Genomic DNA, 20,872 nt, shown 5'->3' on the forward strand with positions numbered 1-20,872 from the left:
TTTCATTTTAGCTTGTCTGTTCCTCTTCATGCAATTCAATAATCGGCCTTTCATTTCCAGATTGAGCTAAATACGAGTTATCTTTCAATCAATTACTTTCTATTCTACACCAAGGCGACGGAAGCTTTGAAACTAAAGTGTGAACTAATTTCATGTCACTGACGATTACAGTGACTCACCTTCTCTCCTTTGATTCCAGGAGGTCCAGCCACAGCCTGGAAGAGAGGAGAAGTGTGCAGGAAATTAATAACTATCTTTGAGCCATAGTAATGGGCTGTCTTTTACAAAAATGACAAACGCCTTGGTATTCATCTGGGGAATGTATCAGAGAATCTACTTTTCTGCTCTCAAGGATTAATGGGATTATTGTCTTCAAAAAGAACATCAGAAGAATGAACAAATTGAGCTGCTTAACCATTTCTCTTCTGAATGAATGCCATCTAAAATCATACCTTTTCTTCTACTTCTTTTTTCTTCTCCCCACTCACAGCAGGTAAATCACAACCACTTGTACAATCACACAAATATAACTTCAATTATATGCCTTTCCGGTGTTATATTTTTTGTAAGCATGTAAGAGTCACTTCAAGGACCAATCTGGATGAAGCTCCATATCCTGACTCAGGGACAATAATTTGTATGTATTTTGAGATCCAGCTACAACTTCCAATGAAGTTTTGTGGGTCAAAAAGTAATAAATCATGCAAAATAAATGCTGCTCCTGCATTTCCATCCATCCGTCCATCAATTTTCTATACCACTTATCCGTTAAGGGTCATGGGTGGGGCAAGTGCCTATCCCAGCTGACACTGGGTGAGAGGCAGGGTTCACCCTGGACGCGTCACTAGTCCATCGCAGGGTCATCAGGAGCAATTAGGGGTTCAGTATCTTGCTAAAAGATACTTCAACGTGGTCACCAGGGGAAGTGAGGATCGCGCGTGTTGTCCAAGGTACCGTTCCTGAGTCGTTCAGGAAACCAGTCACGAGCCAACGCTACAGCATTACAGACACCAGGGCAGCAGGGCCTAAAAAGTGCTGGCCTTTTTCTCAATGCACCTCTTGTGCCAGCAGAGGAAAATTACATCACTGGCAGCAAACAGCCCCTGGCAAAGCTGAGTACAAATACATCCAGGGCATGATGAGTTCATTGTTTTAATGTTTGGATACGTTTCAAGTAGGAAGAACATGATCCATTATTAAGGGTTAGTACTGTTACTGTTACCTAAAAAAGGGTTTAAATAGAGCGTTGTAGGATTGAGTCTTAAAAACTGCAAAATAAGTGGTTGAATGTCTGCTTCCCTTGTCAAAAAGATTTGTTTAGATGCATGTAATAATATCTGTGGTTACCACAATTTTTTAATGTTTCGGTCAATGAGATAAAATATCAGCAAATTCCAGTCATGAATTTGGAAGCTTTTCAAAGAAATGGGGGTCGTTAACAAGTGGCTGAACAAAACTCCAGAGGACACTAAACATCCTCACTTTACCAGTTGTGAGGACGATGAAGTCACATGTCGATGGTGTAATCAGAAGAAAACAAATAATGTTAGTTCTTCATTTGTAGGAATTGTACTTGCGCTTCAAAATTCATAATTGCGTAAGTCTCTTATTTGCCCCTCGAGCTTATTTTCAGCAATAATCAAAAATAAGATGTTGAATTCCAGCTGGCTTTTGGTCCAAAGAACTGCAGCACTCTATATCAGAGAAGCATTTTACAGTCTAATAAAAAGAAATATTAACTGACCAACAATGTAAGACACATGACATATGATAAGAGCAAGAGAAGTCAGCAACAAGTAAAAGAAGAAGAATAGGTTGGAACAGCAGACATATTAAACAAGAAACTTCTGCCAGCTGGCGACAAAGAAAAGCTGATAATACTAGAGAAAATAATTGTATTTTTGTGTGTTTTTGTGGATGACCAAACCCTGTTTGGGGTTGAATTATCATGAGTTTTGACTACATAACTGGACAGCTCGAGCCCACCCACCTACACTCTGCCAAACTAACATTTTTATCTCTGACACAGCTGCTCCTCATCTGTGCAAGCAAGCCACTGATTTGTTATTGAAAGGCAAAGAAAACACTGCGGTGGTGAGTTACCAGCTATTATGTGTTCCTACATGACATTACAAAGTCTGGCTGCGGACCTGACGCACTCAAGTTAAGCCATACAAAATCCAGTGCTCCGGGCTAAAATGCTTTATGGCTCGTGGCTCATACGGAGGTGAATAACACGTGAGGAAAGGATAAAGTGTGATTTTACAAGCCAGGTGCATGCAAGTTGCACAAGAGTGGTTACTGATACTTCAATTTATGGAACAATTTAGCTGAAATGCACTTTAATGGTTGGCCCGTCTGTTATTTTTGGAGGCACAATAACCCTCCACAGGGTTTTACCTCTATAATGCAGCAAAAAAAAAAAAAAAAAAAAACTCCAGGGCTGACTGCACCAGATAATAGACTTGTGAGAATGAATGTGATTCAGTAGTTTAATTTCAGACATGTGAAAACACATTTTACTGGGTCAGCAAGAGCCAGAGAAATCCCAAGGAGACAAACGCAGGAAGAGTCTTCTATTACTGCCTAATGTCAACTCAAACATTTAATTTAGCACCATTAAAGTAATGTGTCCCCTGTTTCTAGACAGCATGAACCATTAAAGAAATTGATCAAAATCAGACAATCCCAAAAGGCCACATAGCGATGGTAGCTACCTTTCGCCAGGAAGTACGAAACGCTTCTACAGAGTCTCAATGTAGAAGCTGCTATCCTTAAACAATGATAAACATTTTAAGCAGTGAACCCCCTAAGATGTGACATTTGGACATTTTTGTAAGCCTGCTGCAAAAAAGAGAGTATAACAACACTAAAGTAGTCCTATTATGTGAAATACAACAGTGTTAGAAGCATTTCATATTTCATTAGAAACACCTGACAAGACGCACATCAGTTCAGGCACAACAAGGTTAGCGTTTTATAAATGTGGGTTGTATTGTCACCATGTCTGGGCTCGTGCTGCTAACCTTAACACTACTTCTGCAGATGGTTTTGATCTGATGTATTGCGTCAGTTTCTATGGCTGACCTGGGTTAGGGTGAGGTTGTCTTAACCATTTTTCTAAATTTGAGCAATTTAAATATATCGGTTCTTGGTCCTTAGTTTTGGCATTAGTAGTGAGATCCAATCAGAGGAAGCGTATGAGCAGGTCTTTAAAACCCAGAAAACATTGGTTTATATTTGATAAAGGATTTTTCAGAGGATAATATAGATTTTTTGGTACCCCTGATGTAACTGGGAATACCCCTGGGGGTGTACACGTACCCCAGTACCACAATTTGCAAATCAAGTAACTGTTTTTAATGTGCTATGTGAAACACTTTTCCTGTTCAGTCACACCAAAAATTTGGAAGCATTGTTTTCTGTTTGTGAGCTGCATGTTTGTCTCCCAGCAGCTTTCAGGGTGCCACTCCCTGCTTTTCATAAATGGGTGAGGGGCAGGCATACAAAAAGTGTGTGGTTGCTGAGGAAGTCTCAACCGAAGATGGCAACAAGAATTGAGGTTGACATCCTGCATCAGCAACATTTTACATCTGTTTCCAGATGTGCTCTTCCAGCTCTCCTGTGTAAGTACAAATAACCAGGAGAAGTAGCAGGCCAAAACCTCTGATCAGCAGAAGTGCAGCCAATGAAAGACCTGTCAAACTGATTTCCCTTTGAAAGCAGCGCGGAGAGGTCTGGCATTTAACGAAGAGCTGCAGCCAGTTCAAGTTCAAATGGAAAGTCAAGTGATGCATCAATGCATGACAACACAAGAACTGGCTTCACAAGAAATAATCTCACAACATTTGAAAGATGTGTCAGCAAGTAACGCTGAACCATGGTGAAGGTTCCTTGCTGTCTTTCTGCAGGTGGTGGTCGAGAAATGGGTGCAGTTTTAAAGGGATTGTTGGTTGGATGAAGCAGCTGTGGCATCTTTCTTGAAAGCGTCCTCATTTCCAAGTCCACCTCTAGTCAAAATTTAGTTTTTCGTCTTGTGCCTTAATATTTGAGCTTTGTTGTATAGAATGATGTATGTACAGAGGTTGATAATGGAAGGTCGTTCTCAAGTTCATTGCTGAAGGTGTACGTTTTCTCTGTGCTAACTGAAAAGAGGCGGGCTGATACAAGCATGATTTGTGACATCACAAATATTTTGAAACCTGGTCCAATATTCAGTTAAGACAAGAATGATGTGTGAATTTGAACCTGCTAGTGCACAAATACTGAGAATGGATTTTATGGAGGAGTTGGAGACATCTTGTCTCCAGCAGTTTAATTCAGATATGAAAATACTCTCCTATTTTTATAACCTCTTACAACTATGAGAGCAATTAGAGATTTTGTTTTGTTAATGTGGAAACAGCCAGACACATATAATTAGCTTGAAGCTAATGGAGCTCTCTTAAGGTAGTGCTGAATTTGGAAGGGATATCGTTCATTTGTTTCTACACTTGAAAAGCAAAAATAATTTTTGGTGAAGTACAACTTTAATACATGAGCAGAGAAGATCTTCAAGTTATTTTTTTTCACAAGAGCCTGACACATTTCTTCTTTTCCTGTATCACCCCTGACTGTGGTGCCCTGGGCTAATATGAACGAGTTTTTCAAATTATGTATCTGGGATGTATCTGGAGCATCACATGGGACACAGGCAGCCTGAGCCCCAGGTGGACCAACAAAAGCAGCCTCACAGACCTTGGAGGAAGACCGCCATGTGCTGTGCATCAAATGAAAACTGTCACAGGAGGAAGCTAATAATAGCACTACAGACATATTTTTTATTACTTCAGGCAGTAAATCATTCTGTAGCTGGGATCACATCCAATAAAAGCAACCACAAACCCAATTTTATTGACTATCCCTTTAGCCTGAGGCTGCCTGTTAGCATATAGCATGTTCTCACCTTCCCTGGCGGACCGCTGTCTCCCTGCTCTCCCTTTAACCCCGCCAGGCCTGGAGATCCAGCAATGCCCTGAGGACCAAATAACAAATTATGATAACACTGAGGGGGACTTTATGAAAAGAGCAAAGGGAATGATGTGGGCACAACAACATGGCACAAACACAGTTAAAACACACACACACACACACACACACACACACACACACACATGCACACACACACACACACATGCACACACACACACACACACACACACACACACACACACACACACACACACACACACACACACACACCTGCTTTCCTGGTAATCCTGGTATTCCTTCTTTGCCAGGCACCCCGTCTCTACCAGGGACTCCAGGTTTACCTGATTCACCCTGAGGAGTGGCACGTCGTTCAAGAATCCCATTATACAAAATAGATTGCATTTCATTTCCCCCCAAATCTGAATGACTGCAAATGACCACAGCAAATGAATCATTAACATTTTGTCAGTCTTGGTTTGAATGTGAAAATAATTAAAATGTCAAAATGTAGCGCAAAGAGCAAAAACAGGACAATATTATTCATCAGTTTGAAGGCACACTCTCCAAACGGTGAATCTTTACAGAAATACATTTGCCAGGTGGTTTACATTTTAAAGTATTTTGCGATAGCTGACTGTTGATAAGAATCAGTATGAGCACAAGAAAACAGTGATGCTATGTTTTATAAAAAAGTGATCAAAAAAGCAAGAATGAAAAGTAAGACCAGCAGTGGGATTTGCTTGTTTTTCTGCTGAACATGGACAAACTACATGTGCTGTAAGCTGCAATGATGAAAACAAACAAGCCCCCATTTATCTGTGAATGCATGGAACCTGCTTTTTTTTAATCAAATCACCTTCTGATTTGGACCTACAACTGAAATGCTTTAGTAAATTACACAAACAGGCAAAGAAACAAATTTCTATTTCCTTTCTTTGTATCGGTTTGCATAACTTACCACCTGCCCTGAGAGTCCCGGAGGTCCTTGTGGACCCTGTAGGGACAAATAAATATGGTGGTATGACAAAGCACAATCAAATGCACACAGTAAGATTTTCAATGAATCTCATGAAAAAACATGAAAGTATTTTTTATTCCTGCCGAGGACAAGCTGTCATTTATGGGAACAGTTACCACAGCTCCTGGAGGACCTGGTGGACCTGGCAGACCTGTACTCCCTTGGGCACCCGGAGGACCCTGCAATTAGGATAAATGAACTCACCCAGTGCAGGTTCATCATTGACTGGTTACACTGTTATGTGAACTCGTAAATTGAAAGATGAATAGGTTTGGGTTTTTTTTTTTAAAAAGCTGAAAAATGTAACTGTAGGAGCTTTACCTGGACGCCAACCCCAGGCTCCCCTTGATTACCCTGGGGGAAAGAAACATGACCTCAGCAATTGTAAAAAAAAAAAAAAAAATTAAATTTCTGAGCACATACATGAATGTGTAGAGCAATTATTACACAAGCAGTGACCTCACCTTCACACCTGCTGGACCTGGAGGCCCATTTGGACCCATGGGACCCTTTTTAAAATGCACATCATAAGCATGTTAACTACCCTGGTAAATGTGTAGGAATACTCATGAGTGTGATATGTGTGTGCGTACTTACGGTTGGCCCTCTTATGCCAGGCTCTCCCTGGTTTCCCTATGAATGAAATACAAGGTATGAATCAAGTTAATGCAATTCACAAAAAAAGTTATTAACTGTGTACAGCATACAAGCTAAATAAAATGGAGGCTAGTGAGCCTGTTATAATTAATATAATATAAAGTTTTAATTGTATTTTAATTTATTCCTCGCTAAGGCGGCTATGTAAATGCTAAATATAAACTAACTGTTCATAAATTGTCTCCAGAATCCAGAAAACCAGCTCCATGCCATCTCTGAGACCTTAACACTCTAATAATAATGCTAACAAAAACACACCGGCTTAATGACATTCATCAATTGATGATATTGATAGCAATGGGTCAATAACTTGACTAGATCTGTATCCTTCAAATGGCTTAGAACAGTTTCCTGCATCCATAATATATGATTTAATCCAGACGACCTCCTATAAAAGTAGGTCACTTGTTTCTTGGTTTATAATTTAATCTTTCTTTCAATCAAATTTCATAAAAATCTGTCAGTTTGTTTTTAAGATATTCTGCTAACAAACAAACAATCACACTCTGGTGATTCCATTACAATCTTGGTGGAGATAATTTATCAAATATTATGAACCCAAATTATAGCCCTGAGCTGTTGCCTGGCTGCTAATCTTGCCTTGCTGATCTTTGTGGCTCATATTAAGGGAAATTACTTCTTGCGAGACAGTGTATTTCACAAATTGTCCCAAAAAGTGAGATAATTATGTACTGATATTTTTATAAAAAAAAAAAAAAAGTAAAAAAAAATTTTTGGATAACATGGAGCTAGCATATATAAATACACAGACTAATGACGAGGGACACACAAATACACAAACATCTGACTCATGACAACAGGTCAGACAAAGCCAACACATAGCATGAACAATGTTAACAAAAGGACACTCACATGGTAAGCTCTGAAAAATCAGTGCTGAGAGAGGGGAAAGCACACAGCAGACCACAGGCACAGCTGCATGCAAGATAAGCAGTCTCGAGCGACAACACAGTACTTTTTGGAATGCGCCCAATTCAATATCCCGCCCCTCCCCCCACAACACAAATGGACAATGAATCTTGGCGAGGGTTCAGATCGGGATGTTGGCTGACGTCCTTTCATCTCCTCCGACAAATACGCGGTGATTTACATGTTTGAAGAAAATTCAACTTCAAAATACTTGAGTTGGACACCGATGCTTTGGGGAACAGTGGTGTTGATTAATATTTCATGAAGAAGCTATCAGGTCAGAGTCTTCTCCCAGCAGCTAGAAGGGTGCTGCCAATACAAATGAATTAAGATTAAAGTGTTGAAATATGCCTGGGAGGTACATGACATTGTGTGCATTCGGATGAATGCTTGTTCTAGTCTTGTATTGTTTAATGTGTCAAGCTATTTGCTATCGAAGCTTAAACCAACTGGCATCTCATCGCATCGTGTTTGATCCACCCTTTCCTTCTCCCCCTTGTATCTTCTACCACAGGAACAAGGTCTTGCATCCCCTCTCTCCTCCACAGCTCAAGCATGCCAGGCAGCAGCAGAAAACCTACCGGTCTGCCTAGAACTCCTGGGAATCCAGGCAGGCCCTGGAGAGGATGAAAGACACAAGAAGTGGGGATGACAGGAAAGGAGGAGGGAGGGAGAGATGTGGCAGAGCCGTGTTTGACGAGGGGAAACACACAGAAACGGAGATGGACAGAGATAGGACACAGGAGGAGGGAGAGAAAGTTAGAGAGTGAGCTGGTAGTCGTATAGCTGCAAATCCATCCAGCTCTAGCCCAAGGAGGAAAAAGACAGCTCTACTGGCATCGTGCTTGCAGCCAATCCAGCCGTTTGCTGCTGCAGATCTTAGAGAAGGCCCCTTTTGCTGGGGCTACTCACTGGTTGGCCTCGAGGACCAGCAGGCCCTGTCGGACCCTGCTCCGATATGGAAGGAAAGAAAACAAATACTGTGAAGACGTGCTCTATATCTATTAGTCTTCTCCTTGTATTTATCTCTGTATCCACAGGAGTCAGAGATGATTTACATAATTTGGCAAGTTGAGTTTTAAGATAAGTGAATACTTCAGTAAGAAAAAGATGAAACCTTAACCTGTCCTGTGATGGAACCTGGAGTCCTGCTGCTTTCATTTGTTTGTCAGGGAGGACGTCACAGCATTTCTCCCATAAGTGTCAACATTTTTACAACAGCAAAACATTGATCATCAAACAATATCCAATAGACCAGTGGTTCTCAACAGTTTTGAGTCAGGACCCCTCGTAGCATCAATTAAGTTTTATTTGTTCATATAAACATTTGGCAACCTCCAGCAATTAACTGGTGACCCCTGGGTGGGCCCTGACAATCTGGGTGAGAACCACGGCAGTGGACCATAATATCATACATATTTCAAAGCTCCTGAAGTCTTTGGTATGACATCCAAATTGGCACTATAAATGCAAACAAACAAAAAAGATATCCATAACACTCCTTTAGGTGAATATAGAGCATCTATTTTCTTTGTTGACGATGTCAGAAAAGTCATCATTCTACTGTGTTTATCATTAAGTGGGTCATGGTGGACGGGATTGAATTATATCAAATGTTTCTAAGATTCTGCTCCTCTCATGTTAAAAAAAAATGGGGTGGCCAATATAATAGACACTGCTTAGTATCTCAAAAAATACCTTAACAATAAAGATGTGGTTAAATTAATTCCTCTCTGGTAACATCACTCAAAAATGAACATGTCTACCTTTGTAACGAAACTTGGATTGTGCAAGAGTAACTGATGTGATGTAAGTGGTCACATTTTAACAGCATTATTTTCAGATAGACTGTCAATCTTAATGTCATAATAGGATTCAAATACATATTACTAGACCAATCTCCTTAAAGAAATACATCATTAGTACATTATACTACTTAATAATAGAGTGCAGTCATTTCAATGTCACTTTCATCATCCCAAATCAACTTACTCGCATTCAGTACTTAACTTACCGGCTTCCCATCCTGACCAGGTTTACCTGGTTCTCCTGGTATTCCCTGAAATAACAAACCACAGGTTGCTTCTTCTGAAACGTCATTGTCTATCACATTTGAGAGAAACGAACATGAACAAAGACCAAAAGTGATCTTCCCACTTATTATTATCATATTCTAATTAAGATTGGGCCTACACCTCCGAGCCATTGCGTCCTTTTTCTCCAGATGCGCCTCTGTCTCCTTTATCACCACGGGGACCCGCAAATCCCTGTTAGACCCAACAAAAGAACATTTAGAAAAATATGTTTGGATGAAATATATCATCTGTAACATCTTTAATATGTTACCTGGTCTCCTTTAGGTCCTGGTGGTCCCGCAGCACCAGTTTCTCCCTTCTGGCCCTGCAGTCCAGGAATACCTCTGACTCCCGGTGTACCGGTCAGTACTGAGTCAGCAGAAGCTCCCTACAGTGCATACAAAATATCTATAAATAAATGTACTGCAGTCTTTCCTCTATACTGCATGTAATCACACGGTGTTGAATTCAGGGTTTAACCCAAAGAAGTTGACCTTTTGTCCTGGTGGGCCAGCTGGTCCTATGAGCCCAGTTTTACCCTGATAAACAGAAGACACTCATGGATATATTGTAGTGTACTTAATCATTGTGCTATGATGTGGAGGACTTAACACAAGAACTTACACTGTCTCCTTTGTCTCCCTTCTCTCCTCTGTCACCCTGAAACAAAAATAGATGTCATATTAGAATGTTCAGGCCACTAAATAAAATCTTCTAATCTAGTTAAGACTAAAAATTCTTCTTCACCTTATCACCTGGCCGCCCAACTTCCCCCAGTTCTCCAGTTCGCCCGGGAACTCCTGGTATTCCTGGCTTGCCTGGCTCTCCAGCTGGCCCTGGAGGACCCTCTGGTCCTCGTTCCCCAATAGCTCTTCCCGGAGGGCCAGGTGCTCCTGCAGAGCCCCGTTCCCCGGCTTCCCCTTTTGCCCCTCTGTCCCCTGGAATGCCACGTGCACCCTTGGGTACAACAGGAAATGGAAAGTAATGATCAAGTCGAGGGTGAAACCATACCCCTTATTTGATGTCGTCAGATCCAGACCTTGTTCACTTCAAAAACTGAATTGTATTGTTCCTCAACATCAGTTCTACCACCATGCCAAATGTAATCATCCATCCACAATGTTTTGACTCATCCTGCTAACAGTAAAACCAATGCTGATTATCACATGACCTCCCTGCAGGGATGGAAAACTTTCTAATCCTGTGACTAGATACTGTGATACACATTTAAATGAAGTTCCACAAACTTGGAGAATCTCACCAGAATCTCACCAGAGGTCTTAAGCAAGTACCCCAAGTCCTACTTACATCTAAACCAGGTGCTCCTCTAAGGCCAGGTTCCCCTCTGTCCCCCTTTTCGACTCTCTCTGTCTTCGGCACTACATTATCCAGTACAGTGTCTTTCAAAGACACAACTGCCTTCAAATCCGACACCTGTATTGAGAGAAAACATTAAAGGTCGCAACAAGACTCATAAGCTCCAGGTGTTGGTCCGTCAGACATGGCTTCTAAAACATGTAATTTTATTGTTAAAGACTGAGAATTCCTGTCGTTGTTTTTGTTTGTTTTACATCTATTTTGCTCCAGTCGCTCTGTTGTCTGACAACCACATGGTTTCTCCATTACATGTGGAGTTTACCAGTCGTTTTAAGGATTTTTATTAAAATTAGAATTGTTTTCTGCACAATGTTACACATGATAGTTTCGTTAAGGGTTTTTCCTTACCACTGTTAAACATAAGCAGAGAGGCCCTTTCGTATAGAAAGAGATATTCATTTCAACCCCCCCCCCCCCCAAAAAAAAGAGCAACATTTCAGTTGGTTAGTCTTCAGTGACAACAAGCCCGACAGTATATGTGCCTGTGATTTTAAACCATTTGCATTCCAATTTGAATAATTGGAATAAACCAAGCGCCAATCCCAGTTGACCGTAGCAACTCTGTTAATCCACTTTTACAGGATTGAAGAGATTTCTATTCTGGTATTTGCTGGGCTGTTTGACACAAGAGCTTACCATGAGTCATAAATGTATGTGGGAGCTGTAAATGTTAAATGACATTTGAAAAAGGAAAAATGGACCAAAATGAAGTCAGATGAAATTATCTTTTAGCGAAGCAATTATGTTCCATATTCATCCCTATATCCATAATGGATTCACAAAAAAAGTGGTCTGACATTTGGATTCGCCACTGATTAAATGGTGATATTCATTTTCATTACATATTTTTTTCTTATTCAGAAATTTAGAAAAAATTTTACATTTGTGTAAAAAACAACAACTTTCATAGTAGAACTAATAAATGTGCCTGATGAATAAGAGGACCATTAATCTAAAGGTTGTTCCACTGAAATGCTGTTCAATAATAAAACAAAACAAAAAAAAAACAACACGAGCTCCTGTTACCTGAAGACCGAGGCTGGCCAGAGCCCTTTGCACATCCTGATGGGAGAAACACAATTCAGGCAGCCATCCAGATTATTGACAATTAAAGAGTCTATCAGTGGCAACAGGATATGTCAAGTTTTATGTTGACTTCTTACCACTGGTGTTCCAGGTTTACCCGGTGCTCCGTCCTCTCCTGGGTCTCCCTACAGAAAAAGATACCAAAGAGTCACAAACACAAAACTCATGACACATTGATCACGTCACACTTTGACTAAACCAGGAACTGAAGCTTAACTTACAGCATCGCCTTTACCACCTGGCGGACCTCTCTCCCCCTGAGGCAAAGAAAGTTACAAGGTCAAAAAAACAGACAAACAAATGTTTATTGATCGAAAGCAAAATGAGATCAATAAGGATGATGATGACTTACTCTGGCTCCCACAACTCCCGGAATCCCAGGAACCCCCTGAAGAACGCATGAAAGACAAACTTGAAAAGGTTTAACGTAGGAAGGTGATTTGCAGAACATTACGATGTTGATGTGAAGTTGATATATTGTGAACTTGAGCTGGTTTTGTTAGTCCAAATGTAGGAGGAATTTATTTACAATAATAGTTCTACCCTCAGTGGTGTCAAAACGATTTGGCTTTGCAAAGTCAGGTATGAAGCAACCCACTGTCCTCTGCTGAGTTTGTCTCAAGTCGGTGGCAACGAAAGCAGCAGCACGTCTGATTCATCCCAGCATCTCAAACAGAGGCGTGCAGCCAAATGGGCAAAATGTGTGGCACAGAGAGAGCCAGGCACAAAATACTCGCTAAGACAGACAGCATGAGTGGAGCGATCCACATTGTGCTCACCTGTACAGTGGACATTGGCATAATTCATAACCAAGCACAGACTGAGAAATTCATAGGCAAATTATAACCAGTGTCTATACTGGCTGACAGTCATTGTCAAAAATGACAAGTTGTTGTTTTGTTTTGTTTTTTTGTTAGTTTATGTTTTTCTTGATCACAATAATAATAAAAGAAATCATCATAAAGAAATACTCCACTAATTTATTTCATATCAGCACACACACACTAGCTACTGCCATCTGTGAATGCATGTTATTTGCTGTTGTAGTAAACAACATAAATATTGGCTGGTACATGCTTGGGTGCATCTTCATTTGTTTTGATCGTTTACTGCTGATTTAATATGATCCCTTCATCATGTTTATCTCATCAGACATTGGAGTCTTAATTTTCTTCTGTAATAATCAGCATATTAGTTTTAACTTATTCTACCCCAAGTCCCAGTTATAATATCCCATCCAGGCTCTTCCCAGATATCACATGAATGGGATGGATGAGAGGTGAAAGTGACCTTGACCTTGATCAACAGAATCTAATCATATCATCTTTCACACTAAGATTTAAAGAAGCTCCCTGCAGTGGTTCCTAAGATATCATGTTGGTGAAATGATGGGCCAAACAAGGAGATGACATAATGCCTCTGGCTGACGCGGAGGCATAAACACAGATAAAACTGTGGGAGGGACGCAATCGCACACAGAGACTGATGTAACACCATTGCTGGCTAAAGAGGAGGAAAATAACCTAAAAACACTCCACATCTTTTTCATACATAAAATGTACAGTTACACTTTAAATAGAAAGGTGTTTACTGCAGAATTTCTTTAAAATGAGTATGATATTTTATATATATATATATATATATATTGTTTATCTTTTATCTTTGTGACAATACTTTGTTTCCCTAATGCCTATTTTTATAAATACAGCCCTGCTTTTGTTTTTAACCATCATTTTGTTTATTTATTTTATGAATTCTTACTAATTTTTTTTCATACCCATTCAGCCCAAAATATGTTTTAGACGATGGTGTGTGAAAAGTTCTATGGCAACATAATTAAAAGCAGAACAACAGTCTAATGTGTGTAATGATCTTGTCTTCCATGAATGAGCACTAGCCCTCGGAGGTCCGAATTATTCCTAGCACACCACACGGCAGGAGAAGCAGTGATGTGTGTTAAACTGTAATATGCATTTTAAGAGTGTAATTAACAACAATGTCAGAATACTGCAAAATCATGCAAACTCACAGGGGTTCCTGGGGGCCCCTGTGGGCCTGGGATCTGTGCCGGTTGAACTCCTTTGACATACACAACCTAGCAAAGATGGACAGTCCCCAGATTATTCATGACATATTCCCATCTATACTGTTATTCACATGTGTTTTTTTATGTCAGTCACACCTGTCCAGGGGGACCAATGGTGCCAGGTACTCCAGGAGGCCCTGTGGGGCCAGGGGAGCCAGTAGGTCCAACAAGGCCCCGGTCTCCTTTTTGTCCGTCACGTCCCTGAAAAACATGTATGATTACACAACTTCAAGTCCCGACACAGGGTTACTTCCAACCACGCTGTAGTCGAGACTGAACCATAAAATCAAAGCAGGTGGCCACTGCCACCCCTCCACTGATGTTCTAGAGATAATTAATAGAAATTTGCACATGAAAACATCTCTCTGACATTTGGCGCCCCTCTGGATTCCTCTCAGAAGTGGCTCTCTCTTAAAGGCTAAGCTTGATCATTAGAGGCTAGTGAGATATATCGCTGCAACTGAGATGTCTATTGATGCAGCTGTGAGAATGGCGGGGAGGGAGCGATAAAGAGAGAGGAGAGGGAGAACGCTGATGTGCAATACAATAAAGTCAAACAGGACGAAATCAATACAAGATGGAGGAAGGAAGGGGGGGTCAGACTGAGAAGCAGAGGAAACAGTCTAGAAACAAAGTGACAACAGAAACACTTCAGAAGAACGATGGTGTAAGGGAGAGTTGGACAAACTGACATCTCTTCCTGCTGCTCCCGCATCTCCTTTATCACCCTGCAGATTAAGGAGAGCAGTGTCAGTTTAAAGTCAGGTTATATTCTGTTACGCCAAAAAAGACAACAGTGTAAAACAGAGTAAATACAGGGAGGCCCTGCAGAGGGAGGGTAGACAGCCACATACTGTGAAATTAAGATGCTACATTGTAACTGCCTCATGACAACATTCAAAAGAGAATTTCAATTTCATTATCTTGTCAAACAAATGTGTCAAAAAAGACTTTTTATGGACAATGAATGACAGAAATGCATTGTGAATCTCGAATGATCTTAGAAACAGTCACAAACCTTTCTCCCATCTTCACCTGGCACACCATCCTCACCCTTTAAATCAAAACAAAATGCATTACTGACTGCAGGAACCAGCTGGATAATGACTGTCGGAGCACTCAGATAATTCACTGTCTGTTTTCGAGACTCTCTTAAGGCAGCTATTATGCAGTAGAAGCTAAAAAAAAAATGTCAATACTGATTTTGATCAGTAAACATCATTCACAGGAGGAGAGAGTACATCAAGGACATTACCAATTAGTGAATGAGAGAGACGCACATCATAGGAAAATGTCATCCTCTGTCTACTGATCTGAGCAGAATCGATACCAAAATATGCCAGTCAAGTCACTAATTATAGCTTTAATGCATCACATTTTCATATAAATGAAGGTCCTTTACATTCAAGCCCTCAACAAATGAGCTTGCAGAATGCTCATTAAGCTCTTTGCCGCCAGGTAAAGCATTTCACAGAGTGTGGAGTTTCAATATTTGGCGATATTCTCATGCTGCCTTCAGGATGCATATTGAGCAGGCTCAATGAGGAGAACATACGTTCCAGAGCCATCTACTGAATGTCCAGTTAGCCCTCTGCTAACTTGAATGTGGTTAAATAACTTAATCATGCCGCTCTACTTGACTTTCCAAACTAGCAGGCCAAATTGATTCAGTTGCGATCGTGAAATTAGGCATTTTGTGGTGATTGTGTGAAGCTCAAAACAATGTGTCCGCAGTTTCACAGTCGAAACATTAATAATGCAGTAGGCTACAGCGGACGCTGTGATGTAACATTTCTTCACAGCTTCATGTGTCAAATTACCGTTTGTCAGGGACTGTGGATGCTACCATACAATAGCTACTAAGAACTGAAGCAAAAAGTTACCATTTTTCCAGGAAGCCCAGGTTTACCATCTTCCCCAGCTTTGCCCTGAAAAGAGACAACACAGCACAGACAGCATACTGGTTTGTACAGACAGACAGAGACAACTATAAAGTATGGGTTTATGTTTGTGTTTATTTACTGTATATGTGTGTATTGTGTGTGAACTCACAGGTGTCCCTGGAGTGCCTGGAGGTCCAACAGGCCCTGTAGGACCCTGCTCTCCTCTCAGTCCCGGTAGACCCTTTTAAAACACGAGTCAAATATTTTATCTTAGGTTCAGTAAAAAAGGAAGACCCTATATTTAGCATTTCTGTGTACTTTTTAAGAACAGATTTAAACAGACTATTTTATGAACTGATTTTAAACATAAACAGTAGATAGGACAGTGTAATGTTTATTTGCACCTAATAAATGGATTAACGTTTGTCAAGCATTGCAATATCAACTATGGCTATATATCCTGCCCAACAGTATATATGCAGCCATTTAAAATCTTTATAATAAATATGTCAGAGATATGTTCTATGTGCTAAAATATCTTATTTTCATCTTATTTTAACTTTGCTGTTAACAAGCTTTTCTTCTTTGGCGAGATTTTTAATTTCTGGCACATCAACATATAGATTAAAAATCATGATGTATAGCTGTTATTATGATGGGGTAAAAAAAAAAAACCCTCCCAAATCCTGCTGATTAGCCATGTCACAAAGCCTCAAACATCACAAGTCAACAGCAAGAAGGTGGCAGATTAACTGTAAAATTGTATGTCAATTCAGCGAAAAACTGCATTTTAAATGTCAATTGTCCGGCGATTAGGTGCCTTAGAGGTCGGCTCCCTCGGTTTGTCAGCCCCGGCCAACAGAGCAGTCATAGATTTAACCAGCTGATGAAGTGAGTGGTTCCAACAACAGCAGAATACCTGCACAGTCAGTTCATGTCACTGACGTCAGATGCAACTGCAGGTCATCCAAAGGAATACAAAAACAGCTAGATAACAGCATGAGGTTCTGCATCTTTGTCCGTCAACATAATGTCACTTTTCATCTCCTTTCTCACTCTTCACCAGAGATGTCTGCTATTGAACTACCGTTTTTTTTGTGAAGGTCTTAATATTTTGCTTCAGGCTGTTGATTTCATGTATCTGGAGCTCAGTGTTGCATCTATATTTTGTTTAGTGCATGTTATATCATTACAGTTGTGTTCTAGATTACCTGCTTTACACCAGCCTCCACATACTGAATCCCTACTGCAATTATACAGAAGTGTAGCATGATAAATTGGGATAAATGTTGATTTTGATAAAGTCAGATTTGCAGTATGCTGCAAAGAAACTCATAAAAAAAAATCTTAATGTAATATCTATCATCACTTAACTGTTGTGTTTTTACACATCTTCATATATTGGGTAGCAGTGAAAACAGCAGCCTTCAAGTGATGCAGATCTTTCATGTGTTTGACCTTCAGTAGTTAGTTAAAAGTTGAATTCAGCTTGTGCAGAGATGAAAGTTAAGAATCATTATTGAGAGTGGTGTAATGTGTCTCCGATGAAGTCAGGCAGGAGATGTCCTTCCTCTCAGTCACTTTAAGTCAGTGGCAGCAGGAGTTATCAGTTACTGGTTATCAGTATCTCCACAGTGCCCTCTGCAGCGAAGTTAGCATGAAGTGCATGAAAAAGGTCTGTTTTGACTTACAGGGAGAAACTTTTTGGACAAAATGACTGAAGAAAAATACAAACCTCACAGCTAACTCAACAAAAATGATTCTAAATTATTATAGATTACGTGTAGTTTAAAAACAGTGACACAAGGAAACTTACATCTCTTCCTGGATCTCCCTGCTTCCCAGGATCCCCCTGTAAAACAAGATAAGATAAATACAGTAGTGCACATATTGACCAGCCAGATACGTTCTAAACCGGCATGTGTACGATGAGAAATAAAAGCTGAAGTACCCTCTGACCAGTTGGTCCAGGACCCCCAGGTTTACCATCCAGACCAGGACGTCCATCTAAGCCAGATGCTCCCCTGTCTCCCTGATCACACAGAGACCTGAGTTTAGCGAAAGGTCAACACATCTGGATAGACTGTGATGTCATTAAAGGACCAGCATGTATGATCTAGTGACATCTAGTGGTGAATTCACAATCTCCACCTCACTCCTCCCTTTGCATGCATGTAGAAGAACCTATGGTGGCCTGAGGGCAAGTTCACATATGAGCCTAGATTTGTTACATTTGCTGTCCCCAACGTCTCTCAAAACACAACAACCATTTACTGAGAATTAGAAAAAAACAACAACAACATTGATTCATAGAAGCAACTGTGGTTGTGGTCGCCATGAAGACTAGCTTCAGTGTTGTAAACATACTGTATGTGAAGGTGGAGTTGGGAGCAAGAAATGTACTTCAATAGGACCAGAGAGCCAAACAGCCCAACCCAGATACAATGACATATATTAGTAGGAGGAATAGAGAAGGTAAATCATGTGGATTGATTTCAAACCTTGTCTCCCGGAGCGCCTCTTTCCCCTGTGTCACCCTGCAAATGTTAGAGCAAAAATAAATAAAAATAAATGTGAAAGGCAACAGAAAATGAAAGATATTTCCAGATATCTAGTTTGAAGGAGAGGGGCAATGACAGACAGAAAACTCACTCTTGCACCTGCAGACCCACGTTGTCCCTCAGGACCCTGTAAAGACAGCAGCCGGAGAACAAGGAGTCACAGAGGATTATTGGTCATGCACATCAAATCAACAGGGAGAGGGTCAGCGTGCATACTGATACATATACAATGGCACTATCAGTGGCTCATGGAAGCATCTGGAAACTGCAAGTGGCAAACTCACTCGTAGGCCTACGGCTCCAGGAGTTCCTGCTTCGCCTTTCTGACCTCTGCTCCCATGTTCTCCTGGGTCTCCGGCGTCGCCCTGGGAATCACAATGATGTCATTAACACCAATGATTTAGGGGGTTTTGCTGTGTTTAAGCAATGCTACTGCTTCGCAGCACAAAATTAGCATTGTACTTGTACCGATTGTATTTACGCTTTAAAAGTTATTAAAGTGTCTGTTACAATGTAAAGCTCATAAACTCTTGTTTGCCACAGAGCTTATTATCAAAATCCAATCTAAAAATTCGGTGGAGGAAACCTATGGCAGTTGTCATTTAAACCATGTAATCTCTGGAGCACTGTATTTGGCCCGTCTTCAGACCAAGCCAAACAAAAGTTATCAGCTGTAAAGTTATCAGCCATTCCTTCACTGTCAATAAGGCCATATTTCAGCAACACACTGATCTAATTACACTTAAGTTTGCAATTGGGATCAAGCAACTTTGGTGGGTGCTACAAGAAGAAAAAAATCTGCGATCAGTTTAAGATAAAATATTCCTTTATTAGTCCCATGACAGGGAAATTCACATACATACAATGACTTAACATGATCACGTTGCTACAGTGACTCTGCCCTGCTGAACTCCTCAGCCGTTCACTGAGGCTTGTAGCAATACTTGTATTTGAGGTTTCAGCCAATCGAGACATCTTTCCATTATATCTTGAGGATATCCTCCGCTACAGCTCATGGGCACACAATGTCTTTACATGTAGAACACATACCTTCTCTCCTCTCTCTCCTTTTATCTGGCCCTGGACATCAGTCTGTTGAGGAGAGCAACACAGGAAGTCCTGTTACATTTCCCTTCTCAGAATTTGGTTCAATGAATTCCACTCGATAAGAATATGCTGGAGATTGGAACGCCTTAATCACCACTTTTCCTGGTGGTCCTGGAGGCCCTTGAAGTCCCTTGAGGAACAGAATGAATGACGTGAATACATGTGCACCCATGTGAACACACAAAGTTATGTACTGTTTTTATAAAATAACAAACCTGCTCTCCTTTCTCTCCTCTCTGTCCTGGAGGTCCAGGGCCACCCTATGATCAAACACAGATCAATAAAGATGGTTAGTGGTTGACCTTCTTCCTGCTCCTTCACTCAAGGCCTCAGTGGAATACAAAAAAAAAAACTATTGAAAAGCTGTCAGCGTGATGACGCATAAATTTGTACCGTACATTTCGCCCATGTTCTCCCGGGTCACCTATGTCTCCTTTCTCTCCTGGCCGTCCTGGCTGACCAGCGAGTCCCTGTGGAGAATAACAACACAACGCCCTCATAATTCCATTGATGTTAAATTTGGCAGTTTCACCATTTCATTTAGAAAAGGGCATTTATCCTACCCTCACACCTCTTTCCCCTGGCTTCCCTGGAAGTCCAGACTCCCCCTGTTTAAAGACAAGATTGTAAAAAGGGCATTCAATATCTTGTATTTCTTAAGTAGTGTACAGTCTGAGTATGATGGAGATGTGATCAGGTTTGTTCATAAACTAACATCAGACCGATCCAACGGAAGAGCAGGGGCAGGAAATGGCCTGAAGCCAAGCTCGAATAATCAGCACTTATCCTCGAGAAACTGTAAGTATGTTTGTTGTGCCAGAAACTCTTATCTTGTCCATGTTTAAATATTGGCAGACTTTTGGTGACATTGGAGGCAGAGTAAGAGAATCACCAGGGTCCTCAGGATTTATCCCGTGGAAACCATGAATGTCAACGAAAAACTCAGTCTGACCAGCAGTTGCTGAGGTATTTCAGCCCGGGTCAATGTCAACTAGTATTGCTAAAAATTACATCTATGAAATAATCCTTAGTAAAGTAAAACTCTATAAAAGAAGATCAACGAATACTCTTGCAAAAGGAAATGAGGTTAGTTTGAAAAAAGATGGAGAAAATAAGAGAAT

The 20,872-nt window shown here is 40.6% G+C and overlaps 1 protein-coding gene across 1 annotated transcript in view; it reads right to left on the minus strand.

Moving 5' to 3' along the window:
- Nucleotides 1-20,872, minus strand: part of col7a1 (collagen, type VII, alpha 1) — a 61,879-nt gene that overhangs the window by 12,031 nt on the left and 28,976 nt on the right. The window contains exons 53-88 of the mRNA XM_086196898.1: nt 20,315-20,359; nt 20,150-20,221; nt 19,967-20,011; nt 19,846-19,881; nt 19,695-19,736; nt 18,929-19,009; nt 18,736-18,771; nt 18,585-18,620; nt 18,035-18,115; nt 17,900-17,935; nt 16,253-16,324; nt 16,084-16,128; nt 15,219-15,254; nt 14,893-14,928; nt 14,297-14,401; nt 14,144-14,209; nt 12,467-12,502; nt 12,336-12,371; nt 12,192-12,239; nt 12,055-12,090; nt 10,960-11,085; nt 10,399-10,608; nt 10,276-10,311; nt 10,146-10,190; nt 9,923-10,039; nt 9,772-9,843; nt 9,591-9,635; nt 8,158-8,193; nt 6,587-6,622; nt 6,454-6,498; nt 6,311-6,343; nt 6,106-6,168; nt 5,930-5,965; nt 5,242-5,322; nt 4,946-5,014; nt 180-215 (exon numbers count right to left, since the gene is read on the minus strand). Coding sequence (XP_086053024.1) covers nt 180-215; nt 4,946-5,014; nt 5,242-5,322; nt 5,930-5,965; nt 6,106-6,168; nt 6,311-6,343; nt 6,454-6,498; nt 6,587-6,622; nt 8,158-8,193; nt 9,591-9,635; nt 9,772-9,843; nt 9,923-10,039; nt 10,146-10,190; nt 10,276-10,311; nt 10,399-10,608; nt 10,960-11,085; nt 12,055-12,090; nt 12,192-12,239; nt 12,336-12,371; nt 12,467-12,502; nt 14,144-14,209; nt 14,297-14,401; nt 14,893-14,928; nt 15,219-15,254; nt 16,084-16,128; nt 16,253-16,324; nt 17,900-17,935; nt 18,035-18,115; nt 18,585-18,620; nt 18,736-18,771; nt 18,929-19,009; nt 19,695-19,736; nt 19,846-19,881; nt 19,967-20,011; nt 20,150-20,221; nt 20,315-20,359 — 2,112 coding nt within the window. The remainder of the gene's footprint in view (nt 1-179; nt 216-4,945; nt 5,015-5,241; nt 5,323-5,929; nt 5,966-6,105; nt 6,169-6,310; nt 6,344-6,453; nt 6,499-6,586; nt 6,623-8,157; nt 8,194-9,590; nt 9,636-9,771; nt 9,844-9,922; nt 10,040-10,145; nt 10,191-10,275; nt 10,312-10,398; nt 10,609-10,959; nt 11,086-12,054; nt 12,091-12,191; nt 12,240-12,335; nt 12,372-12,466; nt 12,503-14,143; nt 14,210-14,296; nt 14,402-14,892; nt 14,929-15,218; nt 15,255-16,083; nt 16,129-16,252; nt 16,325-17,899; nt 17,936-18,034; nt 18,116-18,584; nt 18,621-18,735; nt 18,772-18,928; nt 19,010-19,694; nt 19,737-19,845; nt 19,882-19,966; nt 20,012-20,149; nt 20,222-20,314; nt 20,360-20,872) is intronic.

The sequence above is a fragment of the Aulostomus chinensis genome, chromosome 3 (genome assembly GCF_037954235.1).
Source record: "Aulostomus chinensis isolate RoL2024-O1b breed Wild chromosome 3, RoL_Achi_v1.0, whole genome shotgun sequence".
Classification (NCBI taxonomy): domain Eukaryota; kingdom Metazoa; phylum Chordata; class Actinopteri; order Syngnathiformes; family Aulostomidae; genus Aulostomus; species Aulostomus chinensis.